This window comes from Pteropus alecto, unplaced genomic scaffold, assembly GCF_000325575.1.
Source record: "Pteropus alecto unplaced genomic scaffold, ASM32557v1 scaffold8, whole genome shotgun sequence".
Taxonomy (NCBI): domain Eukaryota; kingdom Metazoa; phylum Chordata; class Mammalia; order Chiroptera; family Pteropodidae; genus Pteropus; species Pteropus alecto.
This window is the reverse complement of record NW_006494609.1, coordinates 13,221,381-13,236,266: the sequence shown is the minus strand read 5'-3', so window position 1 is coordinate 13,236,266 and position 14,886 is coordinate 13,221,381. Positions and strand designations below refer to the sequence as shown.

Sequence of the window (14,886 nt, the reverse complement as noted above, 5' to 3'; positions counted from 1 at the left end):
GGGCGCCCCGACATGGCCGCCCGGAGCGCCCCGAGCTGCCACCTGCGGCTCGAGTGGGTGTACGGCTACCGGGGCCACCAGTGCCGCAACAACCTCTACTACACGGCGGCCAAGGAGATCGTGTACTTCGTGGCGGGCGTCGGCGTGGTGTACAGCCCGCGCGAGCACCGGCAGAAGTTCTACCGGGGCCACAGCGACGACATCATCAGGTACGCGGGGCGGGGGCGCCCGAGGTCGCCCCTGCGCACTGCTCGCGGAGCTCGCACTTGCTGACCTCCTGGCCGTGACCCGCTTCTGCGGGGAGCAGCGGCCCGAAGAGAACCCCGCACCCGTCTTGTCCCGAGTCGACCGTGTTAACCCCCCACGAACGCCTTTCCCCATCCTCAGCTTCTGGAGTCTCTCCCTCGGGTCGCGGCGGTGACACCAAGTCCACCGATCCACCGGGCGTTCGTTTTTATGGCTTTGTACTCCTCTCTCTGCATCAAATTTATAAAACGGCAAAAAAAAAAAAAAAAAAAGGTTATTTCGGTAGCAACTTACCCCTTTAAATCCCGCCAGAGAGTTTTCATTAAACGAATTCTTAAAGCGTCAGGGGGAAATCCTTTACCTAATAAAAGTGATCAGAACAAAGTACCGCAAGCTGTCGGCTGGTCCTGGGGAGCGCGCCCAGGTGGCATCCTGCAGGGCACTCACCTCTTGGCCATGTTAATTAGTTCAGGTTTCACTGCCTGCTGTTATCAGCAGGTAGAAAAGAAACCCCAGCAACCTTCAGGCGATTCATTGGACATTAAAAATTTGCGCACCCACGGCAGTTTGGGGGTAGGCTTCGTCTGAAAGAAGCTGCTAAAAACTCTACCGATGTCCAATTCTCTTGTTTCCTCTTCATTGAAGTGCTCCTAAATAAGTTTACTTTTGTATTTTTTACATAAACCACATTTTTTTGGTTTTTTTTTTTTTTTGGCATTTTAATTCTTCTTTGGGAGGTATCCTAAAGTTGGTCCCAGTGTTTGTTGACATTTCTTTAGTGAACGGTATATTTAAAATGTAATTTTCAATCAGTGTCTCAGCAGAACTTTTGTGGCAAATAAAAGCGGCAGAAATTTTTCAAGGCCATTAATTATTGCCTCAAGCACAGCATATTTGTCCTTGACAGACGGAGACTATATTTAAAAACATTAAGAATGTGTTTATGTGCTGCTCTGGGGTTTTTTGATGGAGATTCTATTACAGATTTGGTTACTCTGTTTAATCTCTTCATTTATGTTCCACAGAATTTAAATTGGGCATTTCAAATTCTGTATCTCGGTTTGGAGTCTTGTAGGCAAGAAGGTCTGGTACTTAAATTCTGTAAATGACTAGGTTCTTCTATTTTGCATGTCTGTACATCTATGATCTGTAGGAGGGAGAAGGAGGCCTAGGACAAACACAAGGTAGGGCAACGTGGAGTAAAGATAAGGACAGTAAAAATGGAGATTGTGGAATAGAGAATCAGACGTTTTTGGTTCATTTGTTTGCTGTTCACGGCAAGAGTAGAATTTACCCCAGTTCTTTTTCCCTAATCCTTTCCAGTTTCTCTTCCACGTGGTTGGTCTCCCACAGTACTGAGGGTAGTGGCTTCGCCTAGTTGAATCCGCCCTCCTCCAGATACTCAGTCTATTGAGAGGCCGAATTCAGTAGGTGGGGTAGGTGTGAAGGATTTTGAGGTCTTCTGCAAGTGTACTTCTATTGTTTTTACTCCTTGGTATTTGGGAGCAGTATGGTACGAAGGCCTTTCAAAACGAAATATGACTTATTTGATGGGGTAAATTCTGTTTTGTTTTTCCAGCATAATTAGAAGCTATGTCATATGTCATGCTGCTTGAATTTTTATAATTGTGTTTCAGTAAACTCTAAGGAAGGTAACGCTTTCCCCTTCCCCTATATACATATAGTTGCGTAACTCATACATTGTCTCAAAATATTTCAAAATGGCAAATTACTCCATTTTTGTCATAATTGAATACATGCTTATGACTTCATGCAAATGATATATCATTAAAACAATTTATAACAATAAAAAGGTTTCCTGAAGAATTGCAATGGGGTAGTAAAATCTGAATTATATGGCATCTTGAAATCGGTGACACAAATTTAATACAGTACTAAGAATATAGCTTAGAAATCAGATTGACAGAGATCCATCGTTTTGTGAAATAGATCAGGCAGTGTTCAAACCTTTGAGTTATTTTTTCAATTCAATTTTTGAAATATAGAAAGTGCTCTAGTAATTTTTCAATTATGTCACAGCAGAAAATGTAATATTTATAAATGTGACTAAGCGTAGTGGGAAACAATGTTGCTGTAATGTTAGCCTTAGTAACAAAAAGTCATTGCTGTTTTTATTATAATTTTGTTTCCATATTTGCTTGAAACTTAGGTAAAGCTTTTTGGTCAATTAGGACTTAGTCTGGGGCTAACCAGAATGAGCAGGTCATTGTCTTTAGATTTTAAAAATGTAAGTGCTATATTGGTTGTGGAGAACGAATCACAACCAGTCTATCATTTGCTTACCAGTTTTTCTGTTGTCTTCGTACACATAATGTGGCTAATGATGGTGCCACATGACTTTTCCATTTTGTCCTTGTTGCTTGTAATTGTTTTGCTTCTTGTTACCATTTATCTATATACTTTATACTTCTCTACTAATTTATCCTTTAGTTCTATTTACTTCGGTACTATTGATTTATACAGACATTAGTTTCAGTCAGAAATAATACAGAAATTTTAGGGTCACTATTTTTTTCTGTTGCAAGTTATCATGATAAAGTTCTCTACTTTTTAAGTGTTTACAGGTTTAAGACTAGGTTAAATATACTAAACTACTACCTGTTTTAGTGTAAGATGCACATCTATAGCTTGGTCTATACTTTGAAACTTTTGCCAGTTGTCTTCCCAAAGGATGTGATAGCTTTTAAATTTTTCTAGTTATTGCCCATGAACACATTTTTGACAGATTTGTTCTTGAAGTGGTGAATATTATTGACAATTTTGAAATCATTTATCGCCAATGAAGATGACTGATGGAATACAGTTGGTTTTCTTATGCGAGTGAACCTCCAAATGGAACTAACTGTCCAAGCCCATTGTTTATGTATTATGTAGACATGGAATTTGAAGATTTTTTCAAAAATAGTGAAAGTATCTTACAAGGCGGTGATGAGCTTAAATGACAATGCATCTGAAATACTTTGAAAAGTATACCATATGTGGTTGGAGGTTAGAATAGTAATTACTCATTGCTTCTAGATAAGACCTCCTTTAGACAGAATGAAAGGTGTGGTAGCTCTTTTCTTCAATTGTGGTAGGTGGTGTTCTTAAGAAAGAAAACTAATGTATATGTATATACTATATCCATAATTATACATATATACATACTACATACATAATTTATACATAAATATAAAATTTACTTAGTTTATTCTCTGTCTCTTCCCAGTAGATATAAGTTCCATGAGGGTTGGGAATTTCATCTTTTTGGTTCAGGACTACATCTCTAGTGCTAAGAATAGTTTCTGGCAAATAATAAGTGCTCAATAAATATTTGCTGAAAGAATAAGTAAACCAAGAAATACATATTTCCACACTAAGATGTGTCCCAGATGCCACTTTAAAAAGTGTCTTAAGAAGGTGGGAGTGACCAACTGTGGCAAATGATAAAACAAAGATGAGGACAGAGAATTGACCACTGGATATGGCAAATGTGGAGGTCATCGGTGACCTCAGCAAGAGTGCTATGGTGAAAAATAGTAGAGCCAAGACCGAATGGGAGGAAAAGAACTGAGGATAGTGAGTACAAACAACTCTTTCAAATATTCTCTCAACACGAGACCACTGCATGTGATGTTACCTCTACCCAGAATGCAATACCTTCACTCTTTTATTCTGATGACTGTTTCTGTTTTTCTTAAAGACCCAGATTAGCTATTATATTCAGTAGGAAACATCATTGTGAATTGTTATGTCCCATGTACATACCATATCACAGGTACACAGATGCTGTCCCTACTACACATAGTGTGCTAAGTGATTCTTGACTGATGTGTCTTAAACTCTCAATACCTAAAGGCAGGGACCCTTACACAAAGGAGATGCTCAATAACTATTTCTTTGATTAGTGACAAGGCTTTGAAAGAACAGTAAGTCCTTAATAGCTTCTAAGTATTTATTATTCCATATGTTTTCCTTAGTTTATATCCAAAATATTATATTTTGTTAGTTATCTGTATATTCAACATGAAACATTATAAAATAATAAAGGAAAATAGTTATACAAATCTAAGCATTTTAATTTTACCTAAGTAAATAATGATGTATCCAATATACATTTAGGTACAGTATGACAATTTGAACTATGCTAGGTAATTCCTACCTTTCCTTGAAAACAGCTCTTAATTTTATCCCTTAAACTAAAGTATTTGAAAAACAAATAACTAAATATTTTTATATCCTGACACATAAAATGAAATCTTATAAAATAGAATCATTGTATAAACCGTGATAGTTAAGCTCACCTAATTCTAGTTAATTAAACGTAAGGATATTTTACTAAATCTAAATGTATTCTAATACTTTCTGAAGTAATACTTCTAGATATTGCACAATGCTTAAGAAAATTCTGGTGTCAGATTTGAGGGAAGGGTTTATACCCATTTCTCAAACTGCTTTTGTTAAGAATTCTAGGAATGCATGTTTTGGAATACAGATTCCCAAATAGAATCATCTGGGGCACTTTTTAAAAAACAGATTTCTAGGTTCCCGCTCTAGAGGAGTCTTAGTACATCTGAGGAAAAGACTAGAATTGGCAAAAAGCTCCTTAAATGATTCTGATTATTAGCCAAGTTTGGGAAATATTGACCATATATCCCAAACCACAAAAAATATTGATTCACTGTGGAAACATTATGCATTCCGAATTGCTTTTCCAACTACAATTTTGACCTGTGTTGAATAAATGAAGTTTCCATCCCATAAATACAGAGAGGTCGCTGTTGGAAAGAGTTTGGATCGGTGTTTGGATAGGGTAGCCAGGAAGGCTTCACTGCGGAGTATAAAGGTAACACTTCACTAGGGACCTGCTGTGTGGACAGCTGAGGGAAGGAGATTTCAGGCAAAGGGACTATCAAATGCAAAAGCCCTAAAGTGGAATGCCTAGTGCGTTTGAGGAACAGAAAGTTGATGTGGCTGGAGGGCAGTGAATTCAAGCAAAAGTAGTAAGAAATGAGGTCTAATGAAGTAATGGTGGAGGGGGCAGAGTGGAGGACCTTATAAGCTAGTGAGAGGATTTTAGCCTTCCCATCTGAGTGAGGTTGGAAGTTGTTGGAACAATTTAATTAAATTAATGACGTAATTTGACTTAACGGCTTAACAAGGTCACTCTGGCTGCTATATTAAGAACAGACTGAAGGAGAGGGGCAGGATGGAAGCAGAGAGACCACTTAGGAGACGGTTGCCATAATCCAGTCAAGAAATATCGGTGGCTTGGACCAGGGTAGAAAGGGTGGAAATAGTGAGAAACGATCAAGTATATTTTGAAGGTAGAGGCAGCTTAATTTACTGATGGATCAGATAAATTGTCACAGAAAAGTCAGTAACGATTACATTTTTGGGCTGAACAGCTGAATGAATGGAGTTGTTAATCACTGAATTGGGGAAAAACTGTGGGAAGAGCAAATTTTCTGATGTGGGAGAAAGGTAAGATCATGAGCTCTGTTTTTGAAATGTTTCGTTTGAGATAGTAGTAGACAACCAAGTGGGGTTGTAAATTAGGCCATTGAACATAGGTGTCTAGAATTCAGAGAAGCTGTATGAGCTGGCGCAAATTTGCGCGTTATCATCATATAGTTTTTAAAGCCATGAACTTGGATGAGATCACTGAGTAAGTATAGATAAGGGATCTAAAAAAATGGATTGCTGTTACACTCCAGCATTTAAATATAGGGGAGATGAAAAAGAACTGACAAAATGTGGCCAGAAAGGCAGGAGGAGGAAACCAAGTGAGTGTGAGGCTACCACAGTCAAGTGAAAGGAGTATTTCAAGGAGAAGGAAGTGATCAGCTGTATCAAATAAAGCAAAGAGTGCTTCACCTTAATGGAGATGCAGTAATTACATTGTAATCACAGGACTCTCCAGGAGACTGTGTGTGTTCAGGGGAACAGGGTCAGGGGTGGGGAAGAAAAATGTCTTCAAAATGAATCAGTCATGTCATTATTAGCATACAAACTGGCGTCCCTCAAAATTTGTCCCGGCAGCTTCTAGTTTACTTGGTAATTTAAAAAACGACACATGGCCGGCAGCTCTAGATTCTTGCTACTCAAAGGCGTGGTCCTCAGACCAGCAGCTTCACCATCATCTTGGTGCCGGTTAGAAATGCAGATCTCAAACCTTGCCCCAGACCTACTGAATTAGATTCTGAATTTTAACATTCTCAAGTGGTTTGTGAGCACATTAAGAAAAGTACACTTTAGATCACTGGTTTTCCAAATGTGATCCTTTAATCAGCAGCATTAGCATCACCTGGAAACTTGTTAGAAATACAAATGATCAGACTTCACTCCAGCCTAATCAGAAACTCTAGATACGGGGCCCAGCAATCCATCTTAATTACCTTCAGGTTATATTGATGTGTTATGAAGTTTGAAAACCAGTGCTTTAGACTCCTGAGTCTCAACCCTGGCTGCATACTATAACCACTTGGAGAGTTAAAAGCAAAACAGACAATACAACCACCAATGGCTGAGTCTCATCCCTAAAAATTCTGATTTAATTAGTTTAGGATGGGTCTCAGGTATAGTTTCTTTGTTGTTGTTTGCTTCTGTTTTTAATTTTTAGGCTTCCCAGATGACTAATATGCAGCCAGGGTTGAAAACCACTGCTCTCGATGTGGTCGTCATCCATGTTTAGCTGGCGGACTAGGAAGTCAACCTCAAAAAACTTTTTATACATAAAGCACAGATATGCATACAGTACATAAACTGATATACAGGATATCTGTGGTATTAAAATTTTGTAGTGGGTTTGGGCAATTAGGAAAAAAATTACTAACAGGTTCCCTTAGGGGGACTATCGTGAAAAAAAAATTGCACGACAAATAGTCGCATCTGTTTTCCAATAAAACTTTATTTACGAAAATTGGTGGCAGGCCACTTTTGACCCACAATCCGTTGCTTGATAACTCCTGCTTTTATTCTGTGGGTTAAAATTCAATGCTATCGTTATTTGTGGCTCAAATTATTCCGTTTTCAGTCTTTCGGAGAAGTCTACATAGCCTGTTCCCCAAATCAGTTAGGAAACCCGAGGTGCACAGTCGCCATCGGTCGTCTTGTCAGAATTTTTTCTTCCTCTTCCTGGGAATCACGTACCTACTCTGCCTCCCAGCGAAAGACGACATCCGTCCTTTGCCCCCAGTCCACTTGAATCTGTCTCTTTTTATCACCATGTAAGAACTTTCTTTTTCGGTCAGGAGACACAGTACTAGACACCACTGCCTTTGGTGAGGGAGCTCACATTACATATTTGTTTCAGTCTGTGGAGTGTAATGACGGTTGCCACAGGCAGTTACTCTTAAGAATCTTGCAGTTTTTACTTCATATGTTGTTGCTTGTGGTACTGTTTAAATTAGTCATGTGATGATGTGGTACTATTTAAATTAGTTACATGATGATGTAACCAGGTCTGACCACCTCAGCGTCCATATAAATACAGATGCTAAGCTTGATCCGGGAGCGGGGCATAATTCCCAACTGGGAGTGGAAAGTGGAAAGCAATTTTAAGTCTTGCGACATAAGTCATAACTAACTATGGCGTCCACAGACTGCTCATCATTTCTTGGACGCAGGGTAACTTTTCTACTTATTAGTTAATCCGTAGGTGATGTATTTAACACATAAAATACTATACGAGGTGGCACTGCTAACAAGGTAAGAAATTTTACCAGAAACATGGATATTAGAATCAGATGACATGTCCTTGCAAAAGGCAGTTTTTGCAGCCATATGAAGAGACTATAGGAGTCTGAGGTTGATATAATAGGGAGGATGAGAGGCTTGGTAGGCCCCCTTATGGGGTGGTTATTATATTTTTTTCAATTAGTAATACCTACTTATTACAGAAAACTGGAAGGTATAAAATGTAGAAAAATATTTACCCACAATCTTGCCATCTAGAGATAATACTGTTGTGAATTTGTCGGGAGCAAAGCATCACCTCTGATTCCATCTATATTCATTGAGTACAATGCAGGCCACAAGGCCGAGTTTGATAGTGGGGAGCGGAGATCATGAGGTAGTTCATGAAGGAAGGAATGCAAAATTTATCAGCTAAGTGTTTAATAGGATTGTAAAAATGCTCATTCAAGATTTGTCAGGATAAATGTAAAGAAGCACTGATGAACACAGTCGTAGGAAAATCTATGAAGATCGCTACCTTGGAGACAGCCCCCTTTATGTTTGTTTAATGTGTTACTATTTTATAGTTATAATTTTAGAGATTAAATGCTTAAAATGACAGTATATAATTGTGGCATTTGATGATAGTTCTCTTAGCTAATTAATTCCGATTATTCAGGAATAGTAACAGGAAAAAGAACTTTAAAAAAATCTGTTCTTGTATTTAAAATGATGGTGTCACAGTATGGATGAGTAATCACCTTGTTTTAGAATAGAAGTACAGTTTGAAATGGTTACTTCTATCATCTTTCTCCCAAATCGTTTGGTAAATGTTGTTGAATTCTGCTATATGTTGACCACTATATTAGGCAGATGTGGAGTAAAACTTAAATATAAGATATTAAGATATAAGATATTAAGTTGACTTCAAGAATACTAGAAAAACACTCATGCTTTATTTCTCATTAAGAAAATTGGAGCTATCAGAAGAGAACTCTCAGATTCCACCCACCCACCAGCAACACATCCAGCTCCTATTGCATATTAATCCCTCCACTTGTGCACAACATCTTGCCTTTTTTTTGCTTGCTCCCCAAGTTCTCTTTTTCTCCTATATCAGTATTTTTTATGATTCTTCTACTGGGTGATTCCTGTGAGCATATAAAGTATACTCAAAAGATAGGTTTTTCAACAAATGATGCTAAAAACAACTGAATATCCACATGGAGAAACAATGAACCTCAGCTATCTCTCACCAAATATAAACTTTAACTCAAATTGGGTCATATATCTTAAATGTGAAAACTTACACTATAAAATTTCGATAGGAAATAGGAAATAAACATAAAGTATAGGAAATAGATAAAAAGTATTACTTATAAAAAAGGAAATTATAAATAAAACCTCATTAAAATTAAAACTTTTTAGACTTCCAGATAACTGAAGACTGTGGCAGGTATGCAGTAAGTAACCTCCAAAGGCTCTTCCCCAAATAATGCAGTCTTATAACTATGAAATTTCTGTGCAGAATACTAGCCGCACTATTACTTAAACAGAGAATACCAAAACTATAACTAATTAAAAAGAAAAACAAATTCCAACTACAGTTTAACAGCCTCCCTCTCCTCCAGTGCTAAGCTTTGCAGGGAGCAACTTGACCTAAAAACAAAACAATATCTTGACTGGATACTGTAAAGATAAAGACAAAAAGAACTATAGACAATGCTATTATTTAGTTAGTAAAATTGTTCCTCACAGAGCTAGCAATTCTGAATGACTTCGTAAATACTAAAATTAAGTAAATAGTTTAGATTATGAGCTTCATTTCTCACTCTTGGAGGAAGAAGCTATAAATAAGGAAAGGAAGACGTCTTAAATGAACCATGTGGTTTTGGATTAGAATCATAGATATCAATGTGTGCAGATAGATACAAAAAACAGACGTGTATACACGCATGTATTCCCTACAACTGTCTACAGAGACAACCTAGAGGCAGTAACAATGAGCACATCTTCTGCTCAGATCTTGTTCTCTAAACACCATTTTGCAATAAAAGGAACTGGGGTTTCCTGATGAAGTAGTTGATTACAGAGCTGGAGCAGGAAAAATGCTAGATGAGCCTGGAATATCTTGTGGTATAACAAAGTAAGTAAGTGCAAAGAGATGGTGGCTTGTTGAAAGAATAGGGAGCCAGGATCTCCTAAAGACTGAAAAACGGAATAATTTGAGCCACAAAATAACGATAGCATTGAATTTTAACCCATAGAATAAAAACAGGAGTTATCAAGCAAGATCGTGGGTCAAAAGTGGCCTGCCACCAATTTTCGTAAATAAAGTTTTACTGGAAAACAGATGCGACTATTTGTCTTGGATTTTTTTTTTTCACTATAGTCCCCCTAAGGGAACCTTTTAGTAATTTTCTTTTCCTAATTGTTCAAACCCACTACAAAATTTTAATACCACAGATATACTGTATATCAGTTTATGTACTGTATGCATATATGTGCTTTATGTGTAAAAATAAGATACCCCCCCACACACACACACAAGAACCAGTTTTAATCCCTCAGAGGTGATATTGCTCCCACTGAGAATGTGCGATTTAACTATTATCTATGGCTGTTTGGCATTAAAACAGTAGAGTTGAGTTGAATAGTCATGACAGAGATTGTATGGCCCACAAAGCCTGAAATATTTACTATATGTCTCTGTACAGAAAAAGTTTGTTGACCCTTGGAATGAAATACCCATTTAAGCCGATATAAACTAACACTAGCTTAAATTATAAATAAATGAATAGATTAATGAGAAAGATAGTTTTCCTTATAATAGAATTCTAATAAATATAGAAGAAAAGTGTGAAATCAGAGGACCTCATTAGGTGAATACTACAGTAGTAACTGTTTCAGACAAGAGCCACAAATTAATGCTAAAATTAGTGGATGAAAGTTTGAGGAGGAAGAGAATTTGCATAGTCTCCAAGCACCTTCCCTAAAATACTTATAACTTTACAGCAGAGAAACCTGACGGGCACCAACTTATCCAAGGAATTGGGGTAAACATCAATAATAATATATTTTTACATTCTGAACACCTTGATATGATACACTAAGAACAAATATTGTTATGGTATACTTGGTAAAGATATATAACCTCACTCCAGTCATGAGAAAACATCAAATTCAAATTGAGAGACATTGTACAAAATAAGTGATTAGTACTTTTCAAAAGTGTAAGGTTATAAAAGACAAGGAAAGTCTAATGAACTGTTACAGGGACGGGAAGTAGCTAATGGGCAATAACCAAATGCAGCCTGGGATCCTTGATAGGATCGTGGAACAGAAAAAAAAGATTAGTAGAAAAATTGGTGAATTTTAATAAGGTCTGTATTTTAGTTTATGGTATTGTATTAATGTTTATTTTATCTTCCTGATCATTGTACCATGGTTATGTGAAATGTTTATATTATGGAAATGGGATGAGGATATAAGAACTATTTATACTACTTTTGCAACTTTTTTTGTGAGCCTAAAATTAGTCCAAAATAAAAAGTTTCTTTTAAAAATTAAAATCTTTTGCTCTTTAAGAGATACCATTAATAAAATGAAAAGATAGTTCTTGAACTTGGAAACATATTTACAAAATATATATTTAAGAAAAGAATTGAACCTAGTATATATATATCAAGAACTCTTACAATGCAATCATATGGTAACTAATCATTTAAAAAATAGGCGAAATTCTTTCTGCCCAGAGGCAGACCCAGTTGCCAGAAGTGCATGACAGTGTGCAGAGGCTCATACTGTGGCCTTCATAGTCACACTCAATGATGAGGGGCCCCCTGGGAGATGGAGAGTGGGGGGGAATTTATGGAGAGCAATTAGCTTAAGAACAGGATCTCATAAAGCTACCCTTGATGTCCCAGACTCACTCCTCTGCTGTACGTGGTTGAAACTGACTAGAAACATATGAAGCTTTGAGAACTGAACTGCAATCATCCACATTTCAGATTGGCCTCTGGGATGTGTGCGTGTGTGTGTGTGTTAGTACTGCAAGGGCTTTAAAAACTAACATTAGAACCACAGAAAGTAAGTTGAGACATGTGCCCTAACTGGATTATTTGCCTGCTGAAACAAACAACAAAAAAAGAACATTCTCTAGAGGATTTCAAGAGGACACAGAGTTAATAACACAATATTCAAAATGTCCAGGATAAAATTCAAAATTATTATACAAGGAATTAGGAAAGTTTTAACAGTTTAGAAAAGACAAGTTGTCATCTCCAAGATGATCTAGGTGTTAGCTTTATTAGAGAATTTAGAGCAGTTGTTATAACTGTATGCCATGAAGTAAAGGGGAATGCTCTTGAAACAAATATTAGAAGTTCTCAGCAAAGGAACAAAAGATGTAGAAACATTGCATATTTAGACTTGAAAATTACAAAAATGGAAATAAGAATTCCCTAAAATCTCAGTATCTGAGTCTGAATGGTAGCCAGATTGCCCCCCAACCAGAGATCTCCACTACCCTGGAATTTTTAAATATGTTGTTACCAGACAAAAGTAACTTGAAGATGTAATTAAAGCATGAACCTTAAAACTTTTATTAAAAGAGTATCCTGGATTATCCAGATGGGCCAATCTAGTCAGGTGAGCCCTTAAAAACAACTTTCTCCAGCTGGAGTCAAAAGAGATGCAGCTGAAATCAGAAAGATCCAAAGCTTGAGAAGGACTCAATGTGCTGACTCTGGTTTGAAGATGGAGGTGGCGACGTGAGGAAAAATGCAGGTGGCCTTAGGGAGATGAGAAGTTCCCAGGTGACAGCCAGCAGGAAAACAAAGGCCTCAGTCTTTTTACCACAGGGAACTGAATTCAGCTACCATTCTGAATGAATTTGGAAGCTGATTCCTCCTCAGAGACTCCAGAAAGGATGAAACTGTGTTGACACTTGGATTTTGGCCTCGCGAGACTCTAAGCAAAGGACCCAACTGAGCCACGCGCTGTAGCTAGATTTCTGCCCTGCAAAACTGCGAGATAATAAATTTGTGTTGCATTAAGATGCTAAGTTTATGTTACTTTGTCACAGCAGAATAGAAAACTAGTAGAGTTTGGGATGTATTTTTATCCTTTTTGCAAACTACGTTAGACTTTTACTGTTTCTTGGATGTTGGCAAAGACACGAGATTCTTGGGTCAGAGAGAAAGGGCTATTACTCATGGCACATAGCAAGCAACATGAGTCAGTAACAGAATACACATACTTTTCAATTGCCCATCGGAACATTTACAAATATAGGACATATCCTATAAGACAAACCTCAACAAATTTAAAAGAATTAAAATCATGTAAAATATGTTCTCTGAGCATAATGAAATCAAAATGAAAATCATTAACTCAAAGTGAACCAAAGAGAAATTGGAAAATATTTTGACCTGGAAGAAGATGAAAATACAACACATCAAAATTTGTGAGATTCAATTAAAGAATTATTCCAAGGGAAAGTCATAATCATAAATGCATATATTTGAAAAGAAAAGAGACCTCAGATCAGTAATCTAAGATTCCGCCTTAAGAACCAGAAAAAGATCCAACTAATCCCAAAAGCAAACAAGAAAAATAATAAAGAGCAGAAATTCGTGAAAACAGCAAAACAGTAGGAAGAAATCAAGCCAAAAGCTAGATCTCTGAAAAGATTGATTAAATTGATAAATTTCTGACTAGACTGACCAAGAACAAAAAGGAAAAGATAGAAATTACCAGTATTCATCAGGCTCTCATTGTAGACTCAAAGACAATAAGAGGATAATAAAGCAATACTGTGAACAATTCTATGCATATCTATTTGGTGACTTAGATGAAATGGATGATTCCCTTGAAAGATATGAACTCAAAATTTACAAAAAAGAAATAGATTACACCAGTAACCCTCTATCAAAGTAATTGGATTTGTAGTTTAAAACTTTCTAAAACAGAACACTCCAGGTAAAGATGGCTTTATTGGTAATTCTGCCAGACATTTTAAGGATAAATAATAGTGTTCCACCCATCTCTTACAGAACAGAAAAGAGGAGGGAATACTTTGTAACTTATTTTATGAGGCTGGCATTACTCTAATATAAAATCCAGACAAAGACATTAGAAAAAGAAGTTACAGACCACTGTCCCTCTTAAATGTAAAAATTCTCAACCAAGCAAGCTAATAAGTAGATAAAATCTTTCAATAGAATACTTCATGACCATGCGGAGTTTATTTCAGGAATACAAGGCCAATTCAACATTAGAAAATAAATCAGTGTAATCTCTACATTAACAGACTAAAGAAGGAAAACTATATGATCATCTCAATAAATACAGGAAAAGAATTTGACAATATTCAATATCTGTTCATGTTTTTTAAAATGTTTAGCAAACTAAGAATAGAAGGTTACCCTCTTAACTATAAAAGCATCTATAAAAAAATCTACAGCTAACATCATGCTTAATGGTGAGAGACTGAACGTTTTCCTTCTAAGACTTGAAAAAAGACAAGTACGTTCCTTCTTACCATTCCTGATTCAACATTGTACTGGAAGTTCTAGCCAATGCAATAAGGCAAGAAATAGAAATAAAAAGCTTAGAGAAAAAAAATAAATTGTCTCTATTCCTAGATAATATGATTGCCTACATAGAAAATTTCAAATCTGTAAAACACACACACACACACACTCAACTACACTAACTTCCAAAACTAATAACTGAATTTAACAGGTTACAGGATACAAGGTCAACATACATCAATCAGCTGTATTTCTACATGCCAGCAGTGAACAAGTGGGAACTGAAATTTAAACAGTACCATTTACAAGAACACACAAAAAAATACAGATTTAAAAAAATCTATGCAGGATCTGTATACTAAAAACTAAAATGAAGCTAAAAAAAGCAAAGAAGACCTAAAAATGGAGAGATACATCATATTTCATT

General features: G+C 36.7%; 1 protein-coding gene across 2 annotated transcripts in view; it reads left to right on the top strand.

Annotated features, from left to right (window-relative positions):
• Positions 1–6: 6 nt before the first annotated feature.
• The window catches only part of EML5 (echinoderm microtubule associated protein like 5), a 123,774-nt gene continuing 108,894 nt past the window's right edge, over positions 7–14,886 (top strand). For both annotated transcript variants that reach the window (XM_006925514.3, XM_006925515.3), the window contains exon 1: positions 7–209. In XM_006925514.3, the coding sequence (XP_006925576.1) occupies positions 13–209 (197 nt within the window). In that variant the 5' untranslated portion in view covers positions 7–12. The remainder of the gene's footprint in view (positions 210–14,886) is intronic.